This window comes from Hippichthys cyanospilos, chromosome 1, assembly GCF_059441005.1.
Source record: "Hippichthys cyanospilos isolate Australia breed blue-spotted pipefish chromosome 1, RoL_Hcya_1.0, whole genome shotgun sequence".
NCBI classification, from domain to species: Eukaryota; Metazoa; Chordata; class Actinopteri; order Syngnathiformes; family Syngnathidae; genus Hippichthys; species Hippichthys cyanospilos.
The window spans coordinates 31,567,797-31,587,964 of record NC_142369.1 but is presented as its reverse complement, the minus strand read 5'-3'; the positions used below and the strand labels follow the sequence as shown (position 1 = coordinate 31,587,964).

The window sequence follows — 20,168 nt, the reverse complement described above, 5'->3', positions numbered from 1 at the left end:
CCTTAAAAAATTTCACGAGAAACATGAATGGCTCAACATAATTTATTTCCATTTTATGTTAAAATGTACAGAGTTCTTTGAAAGTACTTGCTAAGAAAGGGGAGTGGGAGCGAATAAATGGAAATACGTACATACAGGAACAGAGAAGAGAGTTGAGGCCGCTGAGTACAGCACAACACTGCACTCAGCCAAACACTTCTCTAATTTTATTTTGCACTCTCTTAGCATACAACAAAACATGTACAATTCCAAAGGATACAAAAAGGGAAGCGATATAAACAGACAAATATATGGAGCTTATTTTTACATGCCTCTTTAATGTAAGGAAGTCATCCTATACACACAAGTAAAAAAAAATGCCAAGTGACCTTTAGATATTTGTAGTCCTTTTGTTTAAAATAGCATTATTATACTACACAAAGATAGAAAAACTCTAGAGATGAGATGGAATGGAAAGGTTAAAGGCATCTTATAGTCACTAAAAGTGAGTAGAAGTTTTTTTTTTTTTTATTGTTTTGAATTTCGTAGTAATTATTACCCAGAGGTGAGCTAAAAAATATGCAGTGTTTTTGTCCTGAAACAGAAGTGAGGGGGGAAAATGACAGTACCACTATCAATGTCAGATATTCATTTTATATTATAGGGGGAACAAAAAAAAAGAAAAAAGAAAACGTGTTCTCTACACAGGTTCTTTTTAATCAAAAAGAGTCAGCTTAGGTCATAATAGAAAGCTGCCCAGTCTGATAAAATTCAGAAAGAAAACAAAGTTCAGAACAGAACAATAGACACAAAAAGTATGCAACGTCAGGTCTTTAAGAAAACGAAAACGCCTCTTTTGACTTTGAATACTGGTACATGGAGCAACAAGGTGAAACGTTCCACCTGCGCCATTTAAACGCCATAACCAACAAAGCTCTGACCCTGCTTTCATACGAGAATGCCTCTAGGCGTGGGCCAAGCCATGCACTACACCAGGCCTTTCGATACACCCTTTATAAGGGCTAACTGTCTATCGCAGTATCTCTAGCAAACACGTAGGTTGAGCGAAAATAAAATGCATATATAAAAAAATACAAGTTTAACAGAATACACATTTGATAAGAAGACACCTCGACCTCTTTGGGCCTTTAACACTTCAGGGGAAGTCAGTTAATTAACCAAATTTCCTTAAAGCAGCTCAGTGGAAATCTCGCTGTTTGTTTTGAAACCTTTAACCAGTAAAAACTGACATTGCACACAGACTGTCAGTGGAGTGTGGACAAGAACAACTGAAGGTGGTACATTCCTGTGCCAACCAGCTTATGCAAGCGCTAGCTGGTATGTGTCTATGTATGTGTCGCTTGATAATGGGAGGTACCACAATATTTACATCTTAACTTGTCAAAGTGACAGAAAACTGGAACATGATGCTACTACTGGATTAAAAAAAGACATTGTCGTCTCCTCTGTGTCTTTGCAGTGTTTTTGGTATGTCGTCGTCCATCCAGGAAGACAGAAAAAGGAATAAACACCTCCAAAACAGGAGGCCCCCGTCGGCCAGGATGGCCATGGAGATGTCGGGGTCTTTCTGAGGACCCTAGAGGGTGTGCCACCGTTTCAGAATGCCACAAATATAAAGACTGAAGCATATAAGAGGCCAGACTGCACACAGATATTCCAAAACAAAACACCAAAAATAAAGTTCATTATGTTTAACAAAACAAGAATACACCTACTATGTCTCTTTTTTAAGGTAAGGCTTCCTATGTCAAAAGATTGTGTGCATGGTTGAATAATCAGACAACTGTCTTTTGCATTTGCAATCCGACAAAGCGCGGTCAGAATTCATCCTGCATTGTCCTTTTCTGCGTATCTTTGTCGCCATCCTACTTCCTCTCTTGCTGATCAAAAGGAAGAATAGACATTTGGGCCGGTTTGCTGGATCTGCAAAGGCCTGGTCGGGTCCAAGTACACACCCTGCCTATCTTGTAAGAAATGGACATAACGATTACACAGAAAAACGGGAAAAACCCCGGTTTCCATTCACTCTGGCTCTCGGTGCCTTCCGCAGCACTGCAGAGTGTGAATACGACCGATGCACGTTTAGAGTACAGCAAGAATCGTCCTCGGAACCTATGTCTTCATCTGCTCATGTAGGGCGACTGTTTTGGGACACCAGCGTAGCTATGATGCGAGGGGCCTGTGTACATCATGTTGCCGTGGTGATTTGGCTGCATAGGCTGCTGGGGGTAACCCTGCCCTCCCATCATTCCCATTTGCATTTGCATGGGGTACTGAGCTGGCTGATTCATGTAAGGAGGATTACCATGGTAACCGCTGTTCATCATCGGTTGGGGCATTCGGTAGCCAGCTGACATGGGATTGAGTGGCGTCATGTTCATGGAATTGTATGGTGCCGGGGTTGGCATGAGGTTTGGCATCATGCCACGTTGAACAGCCAAGGTGCGAGGCGTGCCTTGCATGGCCACGGCCCCGGAGCTGCGACCATAGATTTGCTGCTGGTGTGGTGCCGGGGCCAGCTGCTGAGTGGCTTTGGAGCGAATGGAAATGTGGCCTTTGACAGTCGCCATTTGGCCCTGCAGTCGCTGTGTGTGAGGTGGGGGACCCAGGCTGATGTTGGTGGTGGGCATGTTGCACTGCAGCTGCAGGGAGCCCAAATTCATGGAGCCGGAGCTGAGATTAGAGGGTGGTGTCATTGTGGGCTGGCCCTGAGAAAGGGGCGCATGAGGAGAGGGCGCCAGCCCTGGGTTAGACAGCGAAACACTGGTGGCGTAAGAGGTGACGGAGGCTGAGTGAGAATAGGGCATAGCATGTGGATCCATAATGGTGTTGGTAAGCTGCTGAAGTTTAGCCAGGCTGAAGGTTGCAGAGGGTTGGGGGTACGCCCCCGTGCCAAAGTCCTGACCCATACGCTCATACAGGGTACGGCCCCCTCCCCCGCCCCCGCTCTCAGGAATCTCCATAATCATGGGAGTGGAGCCAAAGCCGTTTCCCATGCTACACTGGGACAGTGGCTGTTGTTGTTGCTGCTGAGAAGCTGGGGCTGCGGGTGGAGGCTGAGAATTGGGGGTTTGCTGCTGCTGCTGCTGCTGCTGCTGAGGAGGCTGCTGCGGAACCTTCTTCTGTGATGACTGCGGTTGCTGTTGATTGGTGCTGGGAGGCCTCTCGATCACACCACAGCTCTGGGGAGACTTAATGCCGCAGCTAGGTGTATTCGATGGGTGAGGAGGGGGTGGGTTTTGTGGGACGGAACCGCCAACATTACTGGCTCCGGGACCACTGTTGGCACTGGGTCCGGCTTGTTGGATGAGACCACAGCTTCCTAATCCGTGCTGAGTTCCTCCATTCCCCGTGGAAGATGTCAGACCGGGGGTTGGCACAAAGGAGCAACTGTTGGCCTGTGAGGAGGATGGAGTGGCTGAGCTGGAGGAAGAGGGGGCAGATGATGGAACTGAAGAAGCACCGGCCACAGACATTCCACCTCCGTTACCCCCGTTTCCCGTTCCACTGCTTCCTCCACCCATGGTGGAGTCATAGCTGCTGGGGTTATCATAGTTCTCCGTAGTGCTTTCGATACTACCCAGGTCACTGAAGCCACTGTCCACCACCTGCTGCGAGTGGTCGGACACGGATGGGACATCCATCATAGGAGACGTCTCCATGTTCTGCTGGGAAGGTGCAGAGAGGGAACTGGGATGTTCTGGTGTGATCTGTGTGTACCCGCCTCCACATCCACCACCTGCCCCATTGGGGCCGGGAGTCCCACCCCTCTGCCCCGCTGCTGTGGAGTCCATGATGGTTGAGGGTAACCCTGGACTGGTCACCGAACGCACAGACTGACTGGGTAGTGGGGGCAACGGCGGATTGGGCAAGGGGCTACTGTGTTGGGAGGCCCCGCAGTCCTCTACTAAAGTTAGGGCCTCCTCCTCAGCATCCCCCGCATGGCTGTAGCTCTGCAGTGTCCGACAGGCGGCAAGTGTCTCTTCACAGTCCTGATAAGCGCCGTGGTGAGGCTCAGTCTCTTCATCCTGAGCTTCGCCTTGTGTCAGAGACTGCACTGCCTGGACCGTCTCCAAGTCTAGCTCATTGGAGTGGTGATGTGGGTGATGTGAGTGATGGTGACCCAGATCCTCTTTGAAGTCAGATTGCTGATGAGGGTGAGCATGGCTGTGTTGGGGTTCAATTAACAGCGCTACATCTTTGTCCTCCGTCTGCAAAGGCTGCAGCTCTACGGGCTCAGTGGGAACAGACATGGCCGTAACAGTTTCCACAGCCGCAGCAGCCGCAGCAGACTCCTCCTGCTCTCGACGCCGCCTGTCTTCCTGCTGTGGATCAGCGGAGGAGGGCCGACACTTTGACTCCTGAACCTGCTCTTCGGGCTCCTCCTCCTCCGCCTCCTCATCCTCCTCCTCCTGCTTGCTGACATAGTTCCGGGCCACGCTGTTCTCCATGTCTAAAAAAGCCTCTCCGCCTTGTGGTTCTTCTTTGACTGGAGGGGAGCTTGCATGGGAAGCAGGCCCTTCCTCCTCGTCTTCATCCTCCTCCTCGTCAGACTCCTGACTTTTTCGTTTCTTACTGATGGTGCTGCTGCTGTTGCTCTTTTCCTCTAGGTGTCCGTCACCTTCATCATCTGCATCATGGTCCTCACTGCGCCTGCTTCCCGAACCTGGCGTGGCTGCCGCTCGTCTTGACAGATTAAGATTATCATGTCCCTGGCTCTCAAATTCTTCTTCTTCCTTTTCGTCGTCTTCGTCATTTTCTTCCCTTTCATCAACCTCAACTTCCTGAGAGCGGAAATGTGAAGCCCTAGGTCCTGGGTTGGATGAGGCGGACGCAGACAAAATAGGGCGGGACTGAGGACGGCTAGATTTGTTCTCATCCCAAGTTCTCCCTGCTTCTTCCTCATCATCATCTTCCTCTTCTGCATCCTCAGGTTCAGAGTTGAGCGGCGGCCTTGGAGCAGGTGCGGGTGGTTGATGGAGCGTAGGGTTCCTGGGAGGTCTACCTCTCCGTTTTGGGACCTTCTGCTCTACTGGAATAGGGAAATAATCATCCTCGTCAGAGTATTTTTCTTTGTTGTCCAAAACTGTTCTCGAACGCTTGTTGTTTCGATCTGTTGAAAGCGCCTGAGGATCTTTGTCAAACTGATGTTCGAGCAGTCTTTGCCTCTCCTGCTCTTGCCTCTCTGCCTCCTCTTGGGCACGCTGGAGATACCAGCTCCGAGGCTTCCGTCCAGGTTTCATCTTGATTTTGGGAGGTGTAGGAGCCCCGCTTGCTTGGCTTTCTGCAGCAGCTCGCTGGTTGGCTCCACTTCCAGGTGGTCTTCCAGGTCCCCGTTTTTTCCAGTGCAGCGGTTTACGGCTCTTCCCCTTGGGCCAGCCTTTCTTCTTCTTGACTGGGACCTCAGGGTTTGCGGCTTGAGTCACTGAGGGCCCTGATGGCAATGAAGCCATAGGGTTCAGCATGGCCGTTAGCTCTAAAATGTGAAACAAACAAACAGGTGTTACATTAAGCCATACAGACACCCATCATGTATAAACACATCGGCGCGTCAATGATTTCCGCTGCACCCACCATCTTCATCTGAATCAGACAGAGTGCAGTGCCGGCCCCTTTTGGGAACAGGGTCCGACAACCTAAGCGCAGAGCGGGCAGGAGGGTAGCGGCGCAAGGGGTGACCAAGGGTTGTCTCTTCTTCCAACCTTGGCATGGGCCTCTCTGAGTCAGAGTCAATAAAGGGTTCATCCAAAACCTCTGTGGTCTCAGAAATGGTCTCTGTCACCACACTACTGTGTGGGAAGCTGCGCTGGCGAAAACGACGCTTTCTCAAAGGCTTCTGGGAAAAGCAGAAAGGAAATTGAGCTTAAATTATTATAGGTTTAGGCTGTATTTGTAGTTTTATATCAAATATTGAGAACTAAATAGCTATTTGTAACAGAATTCTCACTCAAAATAAATATGAGCATTTTATTAGGTACCTTGCATTTGAGCCCCATAGCTGGCTTTGTCAGTATGGGTGGAGAGCATGCCCTGCTTTCCTCATCATCGTCGTCATCCTCTTCTTCTTCATCTTCTTCGCTACTATCACTGAAACCACTCTTTCTGATTGACGGAGAATCATTCAGCCTGGAAACCCCAGGAAGTTGTTCCAGCCCCTCACTCGACTCTTCCATCTCTCTGGGTTTGGGTCCTCTCTTTTTCCTTGGAGGGCGTCCTCTTCGGGTGGGAGTTATGACGGGGTGCCGGGCCATGTCGACTGTGCGAAAGGTCACTGGCTCTGCTTTTCTCTCAAGTGAAAATAAACAGGGGGGGCTTGTTGCAGTGCTAAATTTTCCTTCATCTGTCCTTTCATCATCCTCGCCCTCTTCCTCCATTGAGCGGACTTTAGGTGGCCGTCCAACTCGCTGGCTATCCTTAACTCCTCGACCCCAAGGCCAGTTTTTGGGTGGGCGACCCCGGGGTCTGCGTTCACCATTTGCTGGTAAAGGTGGACGTGGCTGCTGTGGGGCAGGTAGACAACGGACTGGAGGTGACGTCGAAGAAATGTGGCTGACAGTGAAGCCTAGAAAGCCTTTCCCCTCGTCTTCCTCCTCTTCATCTTCATCTTCTTCATCTTCCTCTTCCCTCTTCTTTGCTTGACGCATGTGCCACATTGATGGCAGCTTGTGACTTGGTTTGATCTATTTAAAAATGAGAAACAACACATATCAAAGCTGGTTCTCTGAGAGTGCATGGTAATTGTGTGGTAACATGCAAGGGTTTACCTCCTTGAGGTCATCCAATGTTGGTTCTTGATCATCCTCTTCATCTTCATCATCATCGGCATCAGAAACCACGGTATTGGTTACAATTACAGGAGTCCAGCGAAGACACTCAGGATCGACCTCTAGCTGTCGTGGTCGGGTCTTGAGACGAGCCATATGGTTTTCTATCAACTTATCTCGTCGGACCAAAACCATCCTGACAAGGCAAACACAATTACAAATATTGGGAATGTAATAATGAAACGACATCACCTATTTCAAGGAAAATATCATTTTCTCAACAACACGAGAAGTGTCTTATGCATGTTTGAAGATTATGTGGCCTAACCTGTCTCCCCGTTGTTCAAGCATGTTTAGGCTTTGCAGTGTTGTCGTGATGTCCTGCGGGCAAATCCCGGTCAGTTTGCTGAGCTGTCTTATTGTGATCTGCCGGTCATGAACCCGATGGAGGCACTCTAGAACCTCGCTGCGCCAATAGGCCATGTAGGACAGCCGACCGAGGTCTGAAAGTGGCTTCTCTGGTGATCCAGGCTGGCCCTCACGTTTAGATAACAAGTAGCCTGCAAAGAGGGAGTACACGAGGCAAAATACATGGTGAGTTAAAAGTAGACTACTGTTTCTTTGATGATAGTCAATCACAGTTGCTTGTGTTGTTTTTGAGCAACAAGGAGAGATTATTACTGAAATCAATGAGAAAGCGCCCATAGCCCTTTCGCTGGTACTGTGGAAGAATCATGATGCATGATACGTTGTATTTCTGTTGGCAGTGTTTCTCCTGTAAGGACACAGACATATTCCACCATTAGAGAATAAATTAACGGTCACTTTATGGAGCAGGACTCAGTTAGAACAGCTGGGTTTGCCGTTAATGTGTAAACCCACTAAATGATCTGTTTTGGCAGATTACTGACATTTAAATAGATGCACCTGCAATCAACAACTCATAGGCAGCAGGGGGAGTTTGGCACTAAATGAAGCCATTATGCATGTTTTTTTAATTTCTTGTCCTTGGAGTATTCACATGCAGCTGTTATGCAAGTTATGGTGGTTGAAATAAAGTGAATGTTGTTAGTATTCTCGTGATGGAAAATTCAAGTCCTATAAATTGTATGACTACAATGTAAAAAAAGCTCTTGTGAAAGAAGAGTTTTACCTTTGAAAAGTAGCCGACAAGGTGGCAACCTTTGCTGTCATTCTGTGTGAGGACGTAGAAAAGGAAGGGCTCCACATCGTAGTAGAGTGTCTTGTGATCGAGGAAAAGCTTGGCCAACAGGCACAGGTTCTGGCAGTAGATTGTGCTCACGTTTCCATCCACCTTTCAAAGGGATTAATGACAACACGGATATGAGTACAGTGTTCCCTCTCTACTTTGCGCATCATCTTTTGCGCCCTCGAGACCTCGCGTAAAAAAAACAAGCAAACAAACAACAACAACAACAAACGATATTGCGAAGAGATGCACTGTGAAGGTTCCATGCATGCCAATCGGATGAGTTGACTGTAAATGCAAATCCTATGTGCACTCCTTGGACATCAACTGAGACTGTAGATGATCAAACATGATATATCTATATCTATATATATCTATCTCTATCTCTCTCTATCTCTCTCTCTCTCTCTCTATATATATATATATATATATATATATATATATATATATATATATACACACACACACACACACACACACACGCACGCACACGCACACACACAAACACACACACACACACACAGTCGGCCCCCGGTTTACGAACACCCTCTTTTACGAACATTTCGACTTACGAGCGTGGACCGCGGAGTTTTTTGTCCCCCACTTACGCACAAACCTTCCGTCTTACGAACAATACGACATGCCGGCCATTGTGTTCGTACATTTATTTTCGCTTTGATATGTCAACTACTTTAGAAGTTGACGCTCATCACGGCAACGTCGAACGCTATTGCTCTTACAATGTCACAGTCACTGTCTCAGTCACGGTGTCAGTCACTGAGTCAGTCACGGAGATGCTTTTGGCCGGCGTCGCGTCAATCACAGAAATGCCGATATGCTATTGGCCGAACGCCTTTATCTAGCTTGATGGCACAGCTGGTCGGGACGGAAGGAAGGAGAGAAAATCAGTCAAAAACGGAAGGAAGGAATGCTGTGAAGACTTTGCAAACTTTATCTGTTAGACATGGCTTCTAAAATTGCAAGTGGCGGTAAAGGAAGAAGTAAGAGGATGATGACAATAGAAACCAAGCAGGAGATAATAAAAAAAAAAAAATACGAAGGAGGCGCACACATGGTTAACTTTGCTCGTGAGTATGGCCGTAACTGCTCGGCAATCTTCTAGGGGCAAGACTTTCCTTGCCGGGGGACGGACCTCGATCGACAACAAAATTGAGAGGCTTCTTCTATTATGGATTAAAGAGAAGGAAATCGCCGGTGATATGTTCTAGTTTGAGAAAAGTTCCCGTTTAAGAAAATAAATCAATAAATTCTGGGGGTTGGTCTCTGCTCCCCTCCGCCTCCACCCAACTCAAGTCACGTCGCCCCAAAGGTAAATGTCATTTTTCCTTTGTATATGTTATTTAACTGTACAGTAGATTATGATCCAAACATAGGTTTGGATTGCCCGTCATACGAGCAGTTCAAGTTCACACACACATGTCCGTCTTGGAAAAAAAAACAAATATTTTGAATTGTTCTGTTGGCTTCATTTCTTGCTTTATGAAAATGTTAAAATGTTTGCCGGTGTATCATATAGTTGTGTTGTTAATTGCAAGTAATTGTCCCGCTGATCATCGCTGATGTCTGGTGATCCTTGTGGGTCAAGCCACAAGCAATTTGCTCTGAGAAGGTAAATTGCCAGAACACCAAGCAAGAATGGATTCCTTGTTTTTCAAAGTCTTGTAGATTTTTCTGAAATGTGACTGAATGTACATTATTTGGAAGATAGTGCTACAACGAATTTTAATTTAGCGGCCATTACTTTTTTTTTGTTGCTAATGCCCTTGTTTTGGTGCAAGTGCTCAAGCTCTGAAGATTGATTCAATATTCAAGAGGTCAATGCTGGTCATTTGGAACTAACTTGGGAAGACAATAAATTTAACGAAGCAAGACTGGAAGGGAGTAAAAAGAAACAGACCGAAGTGCAATGATAGTGGTGTATCTCTATGGCAGGGTCATCCCTAATCATTCTCTGTCCTAACTGCTGATTAATTCCACTTCTATTATTCAGACAATTTTTCAGTATTAGTGTGTACCTCAAAAACAGAGACATCATCTTTCCTGTAAATCTCATTAGCTGGAGGATGGAACCAGTTGCATTTCTTCATGTGTTGGTAGAGGATGCTACGGCTCTTCATGTAGCGCAAGCAGAATTCACACAAGTACAGTTTGGGTAGTCTAAAAAAGAAATTTAAAGTAAAACATGATCAAAAGGGTCAGTGCCTATTTTGTAGGCTTACAACAATAGTATTAGCATAGTGCATTTAGCAATCTTACTCAAGGAAAGCAATGGGGGGGGGGGGGGGGGGGGGGGGCGGCAATGACAGACATAGGAAGGATTAAAGAGGTCTTGGTTTTATTTATTAACATAAAAAGGGACTCTGAAAATTCAGACTGAGTGACAAGATAGTTGTCATACACAAAACATTCCAAGGGTGCCTAGTGCAAAATATCTTAACAGTTTCTGTAAAATGAGTGAGATACAATTTGAGATAAGATCAGCAGGTAGAAAAAGAATTTCTATAGTTCGAACAACCCTTAGTTAAACTACCGCTTTCATTCAAGACCTACTTTCTTTAGCGTTCAGGGGGAAACCAATACCAAAATAAAACTGGTAATATCAATTTAAACAATAGATTGCAGTTTCCAGGTTGTTTTTTTTTTTTCAAACACATTTGAATATTCTGCGCACCTGCTATACTCCTGTGGATAAGGGGACGAGTACCATGTCTGGATGTCGAACTTTCCAAATTCAATGACTGATGGACATCGCATCTGAGGATCTGGTGGACCCTTAACTCCGACTTTCTGTTAGTGTTCAAGGTAGAGGAAAAAGTAAAGACAATGTTATTATATTGCACCTCCTATACTATAGCTGTATGAGCATTCAGGAACCAGCATCATTCAGGAACCAGTGAGTCTATTTCTCTCCTTCCACATTGTCAAACTCCTCTTGCACTTTAAACACCCTGATTTTTAAGGCAAGAGAAGGATGACTGCAGGATTGGTCGGGACTTGGCCGGTTCTGTCCCATTTTGGTACGCAAATGCCCCATTACACCAATTCAATGAGGCGCAAAGTCTAGGAAGACACCACGATAGAAAACTCCACCCATGCACGCATTTAGACTGCACTTTGCTCTAGACTTGCTCTCTTCACGGAAATATGGCCCGTCTGAATCAGTTTGAATAAAAACTCGTGTGCATCTTATAACTTGCTCAATTGTGACAGTCTACTATTTTTAACTTATTTTAAGTCTATTGTATATTCCCGTGCACACAGTGCCACGCTGTCCACAGAAGGAATTCTAGGTATTTATTTTGTAAACTTTTTTTTTTTTTTTTTTTAGCTTTTTTTAAAAATTACAAATGTATTGTTTTTATTGCTATTATTTTGAAAAAATAAATATTACTTTACTTTGTAAGTAATTTGTGTTTTGGTTGTTCCTTTCAAGTTTCCAGGTAATTCAATAAATAGTTTTGAAATCAATAGTATTCATGTGTATAATCCAATTTCAATATCAATCAAAATAGTAGTTGATTTTTATTTCTTCCTGAATCACCTAGCTCAAAATAATGTGTTTTCTTGACGACAGGAGTAACATCAGAAACAATCTACATGAGTATCTTCCTCCCAGCAATATGCTTTGTCTCGTCTCCACTTATCCCACCTCTGGGAATCATCATTTGAAGTTTTGATTCATCAATTGGATACCTGTAACGCAAGCTCCTGGATGTGTCTGAACAGCTCAATGTCTTTTTCTGTTAGATTTTCATGACCAGGTAGTCTGTCGTCCTCATCGCGCCAGTCACTGCCTTCTTGATTGTCTGAAGGAGACACACAAACAAGCCTTTGAGGTATTAAGGAGTCAAGAAAGAAGTTGAGGAATACATCATGTCAAAATACATTATGTATGGAAAACGTGGGAATGATGTACTGGTACTGTTAGATTTAAAAAAAAAGGCAACTTAAGACACCTTATCCTTTTCCGTTTCATACACAGGGTAAAAATGCACTCTACGTGAGTAAAAGTACAATTCAAAACAGAACAACTAAAGACAGGACAATGTACAGAAATAAAATATGAGAAACTAAAGTTACTGAACGAAGAAGAAGAAAAAGAAAAACGTTAAAAATGCTTTTAAAAAAACTTTTGAGATGGAAAAGTACTGATACCAGGCAGCGTCTGATATCAGTCACGTCAACAACTAAATGGCATCCATGGCTAAAGACCATTTTACGAAGTCAGGGATGCCCAACTCTGGTCCTCAAGGGCCATTAGATAAGCCCCCTCAAACACCTGATTGAAAAGATCAGCCCGTCGGCAAGCTCTGTAGAAGCCTAACAATGATTCTGATTATTGGAACCAGGTGTGCTGTATGTTTTTGAAGTTTATATTAAGGCTTTGAGTGCATCATTAGCTATATGCAGCTACATTATATGTTTATATGCTATCTCACTGTTGCTACCAAAACATATATCTGTTTGATAATTCAATTTCTGCATGACCGACAGAGAATCTTTTCCTTTAGCTTTGCACCCATGCCCATCCTCTCATATTCCCATGAAGATGCAATCTTGATAAGAATATGTATGTTCAAAACATTAATTATTAATGCTAAGAGAGCAACGCTGTTAGTGTCCTGCATCCAACCATATACAATTATGTTTATATGCTAACTTTATATTCCAATCAGTGTTTCACACATATTGACACACTTCCCCCAAAATTTGTAGCATAAAAGATGAAACCCCCAAAAATCATGAGCCATTACATGGAAATTGAGATATCTCACAGCAGTTTCTTGTTATAATTCTATTAAGATTTTCCGTTTATTTAAACCACAAAATCATAAAACTATAATATGTAGGCCTACTGTAAAAAGCTTCAGTTGTCCACATTAAGAGTCAAATTCTAATCAGGCAAATAATCCAAAACACCAGCAAAGAGGCCCATGACCCTTTAGAAAGTCTTTCTTAGGTTGCCTCAGAAGAGTTCAGACATGGAGGAAGATTGCTGATCTGAAAGTTGCGCGGAAAGCTGTCATTGGCTCACTCCACAAGGTAGGGAATACCCCAGAAAGAGATAGTAAAAGAAGCTAGGTGGTTTCAGAACGCACTTTAGTGGACAGTCAAGTGCACCGAAGAAGTAGGTTAGAAAATGGTTTACGAGCTGGAGAGGCTGAAGAGAGTGGTCAGAAAAAGGCCATTCAAATGTGTGAGGGAACTTCATTGGGAGTGGACCGATGCTGAAGTTGTTACAAAAGAAACAGCACACAGCCAGAGAGCAAAGAAAGACCGTTCTGTTGCCCAGTGATCAAAAGTCCTCTTTTCTGATGACATCAGTTCCGCATCTCATTTGGCAACAAAGGTCGAACACACTGGAGGAAGACTGGAAAATAGGACGATAGAAGATACATGAAGTCTAGTGTCTGTGATGAAGTGGGTCCATGTCAGCTGCTGGTGTTGGTCCTCTGTGCTTCATTAAGCTAAACATAACCGCCGCCATCTAACAAGTACATTTTAGGGCACTTAATGCTTGCTTCAGCGGAACAGCTTTACGGAGATGCTGGCTTCATTGTCCTTCATTGGCACCTGCTCACCATGCTTAAAGTACAAAGTCCTGGTTCAACGACCATGGTATTACCACGCTTGATTGGCCGGTAAACTCACCTGAGCAAACCCCATAGAAAATCTGTAGGGCATTGTCAAGAGAAAACTGTACAGGAAGAAATCTAACAACAAAGAAGAGCTAAAGACAGCAAATGATGCTTGGCGGTCTTCCAAAACCCCTGTGAAATGCCACAAACTGGCAGCATCAATGCCACGCCGGATAAAGGCATCTATTAAATACACTAAATACATGTGTATTAAATACAAGTGTAAGAGTTTAGTCTTCAAGGCCTGACATTTGTGTATTTCAAATCTTTTTTTTTTTTATTGTTACTTTATGTAATATTCTGATAGTCTGAGTTTGTGATTGATTTATTTTTAATTTCTAGACCTGATCATCAAAATTCCCAAAAATAAAACTTGATTTGCATTTAATGAGTTTATATAAAATGTCAAATTCCCCCTTTAAGTTTAATTGCAGAAAGAAAACAACCTTTTCAAGATTTTCTCATTTTTATGAACGCTACCCGTAATTAATTATTTTACGTGTTTATCTTAACGTATCCCACAGCATATTGTAAACCTGGTAACTGCCACTAAGCCCCCACTTCCTCACACCAACCCCAACATTGTTTAAAATGTTAATCTTAAATTCGGTCAGTTGTTTAACCGTAAATTCTCCATTGCGATGGCTGTTCTACCTTTTATCGGAAATAAACAAAAAGGTTTTTATTTACATTCATGTCTTTACAGTTTTCTTTACAATAACACCTAAGGGCAATTCAGCGTGTTCAATGCACCTACCATGGATGTTTTTAGAAAGTGGGAGGAAGCCGGAGTACCCGGAGAGAACCCACGTAGGCGCAGGGTGAACATGCAAATGCCACACAGGGAAGTCAGAGCGAGCGGGACTTGTACTCGAGAATCTGAAGAGTGGGGCGGACATGCTAACCGCGCTTCCACCGTGAGGTCTCGACAAATTCAAGTTATTGTTAATATATTAGCATACCGCTGTCTTCAAATGAATGTTGCGAGTACACTAGAAGTTAGTCAGCAAGTGAGAGAGACAGAGAGCGCGTTTGTGTGTGCGCATGCGTGTGTGTGAAGAAAAAACATACCCGCCCTATCATCTCCATCTCCTTTACGATTGGCTTTCTTTCTGATGCGACACTGCTCCGAGTAGTCCACCACTTCCTGACGCGCCTTGCGACCCTCGGGTGACGGTGTAAAAAACTTTGTCAGTGCGTCGATTAATCCCTTGGTCTTGTTGTTGAAGCGAAGGCTGCTTTGTGTCAGGTCATCACTGTCCCGCATGGAGAAAAGTAATCGATCATCACCAGGGTAACCGTCGCAAGACGAGCTGGATGAGGAATTCGCAGAGGCCGAGCGCCTCCGCCGAGCACGACCACCCAATTTCTTGAAGGGCCGCCCCGGCCTGCAAAGACAGGTTTTGGTCACATGGTCATAAAATCCCGCCTGTGGAGGTCTCTAGCAATGTCCAAAGACATGAATAGAAATGACTGAAAAGAAAAAAAGTATGACATAATGCAGGTAGATCTACATTTCAGAAGCTAAATGTATTTCCGTACCTGTTCCTGGGCCGTCCAAGTGGTGCGTTATAGCGACGTTTGATTTGTGCTGCCTTTTCATGTAAAAGATTCTTTCCCTTTTTCCTTGGTTGGCAGATTTGACATATCCACATGCCTGGATCAAAAATAAAGTAGATATATCTTAATTCTTTAGACTGACATTGAGGAACAGAAAGATAAAGAGAAACACATAAAACATTATTACTGTGTTCTGAATTTATTGGGTAAGTAATCTAGAAATGCAAGTCTCACTTTCTCTTTGAGGTAGATTAGATGGGGGGGGGGGGGGGGGGGGGGGGGGGGGCTGTCAAATGCAATAAAGCCAGAGGTACAAAGTTAAGGAGGCAGTTTTGTTTATTTACCTTTTGGCATCCGCGTGAGGGGAGGATCACAGCACTCCATGTGGAAGCCCCGGTCACATGAATCACAAAATAACATATTGTCCTGCAGACAGAGACAATAAACATATATTAATGATTCAAATGTATTTGGTATTTAGATAGCACGGCCTGATTAAAAGCACACCATTAATTTATCTTTTTTTCCCTTCTTAACTGACTGAAATGAAACAATCTTCCAAGAAGATTCAGTTCACACAAATGTGTATCCTCTTGCCATTCATACGATAAAATAAAACCTTTGCATTCAACTAAACAGGCCAAGATTTCAATGTGAAAACTTGTTAGTTGATACAAGATCATTATTCTTGATTTAAATGAAAAAAAAAAACCATAAATCTCTGCATGAATTGGTCATATATTAGATTATGTAATTTGAGATTAGGTTAGGTTTAGCCATGGGCCGACATTAGCTTCTCATGCTGTTGTAAGCATAAGCAAAAATATCACCGTGTGACGGAATCACAGCATTAAAATTATACTTCTTATTTTTCCATTGAATACAATCTACAAAAATAATTAATACTTCTTATTGTACATTAAGAAATGTGCACCATGTTTAGTATGACTGAATGAGGGAGTGAGTGAATGAATGGTTTTCTTATTTGTTATGTGTTCTTAACAAGTCACAGTGCATGTTACAGTATGTCCTCCAGCAAGATGCTTACAGCCAAAGAGGTTAAGACAAAGACCTCCTCCTTATCCACCATGCATGCTAAGAAGGTTAAAAAAATAAATTAAAAAAATAGGCGATTGCCTTGTTGAGTGAACTCTGCAAGCACTAAATCATATTGTGCTCCGTTTAACGCCTCCTTTGTTTTAGAAAAAAATTAAAGCCCACGTTTCGGGTTGTAGACAGTATTAGCAGTTATTGAAACTTTGCGCTTTTAACACCACGATAAACCGTCAAAACAGTTACCATGGTCCATGCCTAGTTGAGGTTATGGTAAAACTGTTAATTCTTCAGATTTAGATAGTGACCAGATGACATTTTAAGAGATTATGCAGAATTGTTAAAAAAAAAAAAAAAAAAAAAACAAATCCAGAGGTTTCATTGACTTTTTCCACCCATTTCAGATTTTTAAACACAGGCCTTTGTTACAAAATCAAACAGAACGCTTTTAAATATACCGTATATGATGGCGTGATAACTAATACCTGAAGGTGAATATTATGATTTTGCAAATAAAGGTTTCTTTCATTTATGTTTCCTTTTTTCCTCTATCAACCCATTGTGCAAGCGATGGAAAAACCTTAAGACCTCACAGTATTCGAAGTAAACCTTTAGAATAATTAGTACTTGGTTCTGTTATTTGAGTTACAGTGAGATCTCACCTCATACATCTGAATAACAATGAAGAAGGCAGATGGACAAATATAGCACATACTGTAAACTCAAAACTCCAGATAAGCTATGTCTACCATCGTCTCGAGAAAAGAACAGAGGCTTCACCGACACTGTTTATATGCCACTTTTCCATATTTACTCATCTACTCACCGCATTCTTTCCTTGATCCTGACAGCTGCTGCAGGTTTTGCATTCGATGCACTGCCACCACAGTGCCTTGACTCTCACCGTGAGCTCTGGAGAAAACTTGAGACAGGACGGGTGTCCTGCAGACAGGTAGAAGGAGCACATGCACAAAAATGTACATCATTCCCATGGCTGCTGACTGACAGGTGTGACCCACTTAAATCATTATTGAAGGAGCAAGGGAAAAGCATTTAGATTTAAAATATTCCTCAATTGCTCACCAGATGCAAGCTGCCTGCACAGCATTCTAACAAATGACATGCAGTGAGAAACCTGCTGCAGCGTAATAAAGGGACACAATCTTACTATATTAACTTGAAAGGTAGTTAGCAACATTGGTCAAAGATTTGTTACACTATGGGGGGATTGCAAGTGTGCGAAAAATGGCAGCTGTGGATGCTCTATATCATCATCTTTCACTTTCGTCACAAATATGGATGTAAATAAATGCCAGCCATGCTTATTTAAAGATAGCAAGCTACTCACTCACACATACACACTCACACATACAATTACTTTTTTGAGCACTCACCACTGTTGCCACAGTCTGCACAAGAGATGAGTTCCTCAGGCTTCTTATCGCGATTCTGCTCCTTGGTCCCCAAACAGAAGCTGCAGATGGGGATGGGCTCTGCCACAGGCTACAGGGAAAGATACAAAAATTAAAGCGCCTAGGTAAAAGTTATGGGATCAATATAGAGATGAAAAAACCTTGTGTGCCCTACTTGAATGAGTGTTGTCGTATGTGTGAAAAAAGGACACACACACGTGCACACACGCACAGTTGCACACACAGGGAGAATATTGTGCCTTCAATGTAAAGGTGTACAACTTCAGACGGCTGTAATTTTACAGTTACGGAAAGTTGGAGGGCAACAAATTAATTAGTTCCAAAACTTAATGCCAAAGTGGTAAAGTTTCTGATTGAAGTCAGATACATGAGAAGTGGGACGCTAATGTTAACAAGACACACTCGCATTTATGACGAGTATCAAGCAAACAAAACTCCACATCCCAACACAACCACCACATCCATTTTCTGCTCTCTCCCAATAGCTTGTAACGCCTCACAGACAACATTAGCGTTCTGACTGCCTAAGAGATGCAGGCTTTTGACAACAAATTTTGATAGACAGCATGAATTGTCTGGTAAGAGTTCAATTTCGCAAACAGCCATTCTTGTCTTCTCAAGAGCTATTCTAGTCTTCTACACAGAAGTACAAACATGCGGTTGCATGTTATTTGTTTTTGTGAGAAGAGCCTGAATCTATTTTGTCTGTATCTATATTTTATCCATCCATCCCTCCATCCCTTTTCTATAGCCACTTCTCCTCACAAGGGTCGCAGGCTTGCTGGTGCCTATCCCTGGTATCTTCGGACAGTAGGCGGGGGACACCCTGAACTGACTGCCAACCAATTGCAGGGCACACCGGGATGAACAACCTTTTACGCACCCAATCACACCTTAAGACAATTTAGTATATTTTTATAAATCAGGAATCATGAATCAATGTCAATACGCTTTGTGATAAGACACTTGATCGATATCAATGTAATACATTTGGCAGAATGTTTGATTAAAAAACAAAGAAAAAATAAAATCAGAAAGCAAATATAACCTGAAATGCAAAATATTCTGCAGCATGCAGGCAGAAGCTATATTATGGTTTTAGTGCCACACACGCATCCAAGAGAAGAGTTTAAGCAAAAGTTTTCAGTGCACAAGTTCCGTGAGCCTTGTGCTCGTTTGCTGACTCGCAGAAAAAGATCAAAACAAACTGAAACAGCTAACATGCATGAACACATGCACCTCATGCATGTGGCTTGTATGAAAGTATGACCTAACTTTGTTTAAGGTAAATGACCAGTTACCGCAGTGTAATACATGGTGAAATTGAGCAATGCAAACTAGCATGATTTTTAACACCACTGGATAAGTACATAGTGAAGGAGTAAAGGAGATCCCTTGTCCAAGATGCGCGAGCTCCAGTGTAAGCCCACTCTGACCCTCAGCTTTACCATCACACTGAATCCACAATCAGGTGAGTGAGACACTAAAATGCATCTTCTTTTTCATTCCGCCTGTTTTTTGATGCGTTTCAACTCATTCCCAGTTCATCCGATTCACACCGTTCCAATTTCATTTCATTCCAATTAATCGTGTGACGGCTGCTTCCATTTTTTTTCATTCCAAATATTGACAGATTTCCCACAATTCCCTGTTTTCCACGCCAAAAATAAATTGCACACACTTTTTTGTCATCTCAATGTGTGCTTTGTAAACTATAGGTATGTGTGAAAGCCACACAGCTGAAAATCTGAATGCAATGTTTCATTCCATAGCAGAATAAAAATGATATAACAACAGTAATTGTTACAGAGCTATTGATGTCTTTCTGATCTTGGCAAGTGCTAAGAAAAGGTGATAAACCGTGGATTTCACACATATTTGTGCATGATTTTACATCAAAGTAATCAATCATGAATTCAAAATAACGCTTGCTGGGCTAATGAAAATGAAGATAAAAACACATTTGACACTTCTTTACGGCCACCCTGCATAAGTATTGTATGCGCTTACTTGGCGAGAGGCAAGGGAAGCAAGCAGGTCCTGGCAGGGAGGACACAGAAGCATCAGCTTGATTTATTGGATTAATTTTCTTCAGATTCCTGCATCTTACTACCTCCGGTAACCTCACCTCTACTAACGCAGCCACCCCAGGTATTGAGAGTGGGTGTCAAGAAAAAGAGGTCAAGAACCAAAAGTGCTGTAAAAATACAGGTCAAAAAGTGGGGGTAATTAGGCGTGCAAGGTTAAAGTGCTGGGATGTGATGGGGTTGCAAAAAAAACAAACAAACAAAAAAAAAAATCAGAGTACTGTAAAACAGTGGTCTCCAACCACCGGTCGACGAACTGATATCGAGCCGTGGCCAATTTGGTACCGGGCTGCACAATGCAACAACAACAACAAAAAAAAAAGAATAAATAAGAATTGCAGATCAATCCCCTACTACCTGCACTCTGTCAATTACCTTCTAAGAGGCAGCTGATGGCCTGC

The 20,168-nt window shown here is 43.2% G+C and overlaps 1 protein-coding gene across 1 annotated transcript in view; it reads right to left on the bottom strand.

Annotated features, from left to right (window-relative positions):
• Positions 1-27: 27 nt before the first annotated feature.
• The window catches only part of kat6a (K(lysine) acetyltransferase 6A), a 34,072-nt gene continuing 13,931 nt past the window's right edge, over positions 28-20,168 (bottom strand). The window contains exons 3-17 of the mRNA XM_088417629.1: positions 17,642-17,750; positions 17,074-17,189; positions 15,539-15,620; positions 15,177-15,291; positions 14,706-15,022; positions 11,689-11,801; positions 10,667-10,782; positions 10,011-10,152; positions 7,918-8,079; positions 7,446-7,539; positions 7,093-7,324; positions 6,765-6,960; positions 5,979-6,680; positions 5,575-5,836; positions 28-5,476 (exon numbers count right to left, since the gene is read on the bottom strand). Coding sequence (XP_088273755.1) covers positions 2,121-5,476; positions 5,575-5,836; positions 5,979-6,680; positions 6,765-6,960; positions 7,093-7,324; positions 7,446-7,539; positions 7,918-8,079; positions 10,011-10,152; positions 10,667-10,782; positions 11,689-11,801; positions 14,706-15,022; positions 15,177-15,291; positions 15,539-15,620; positions 17,074-17,189; positions 17,642-17,750 — 6,114 coding nt within the window. The 3' untranslated portion in view covers positions 28-2,120. The remainder of the gene's footprint in view (positions 5,477-5,574; positions 5,837-5,978; positions 6,681-6,764; positions 6,961-7,092; positions 7,325-7,445; positions 7,540-7,917; positions 8,080-10,010; positions 10,153-10,666; positions 10,783-11,688; positions 11,802-14,705; positions 15,023-15,176; positions 15,292-15,538; positions 15,621-17,073; positions 17,190-17,641; positions 17,751-20,168) is intronic.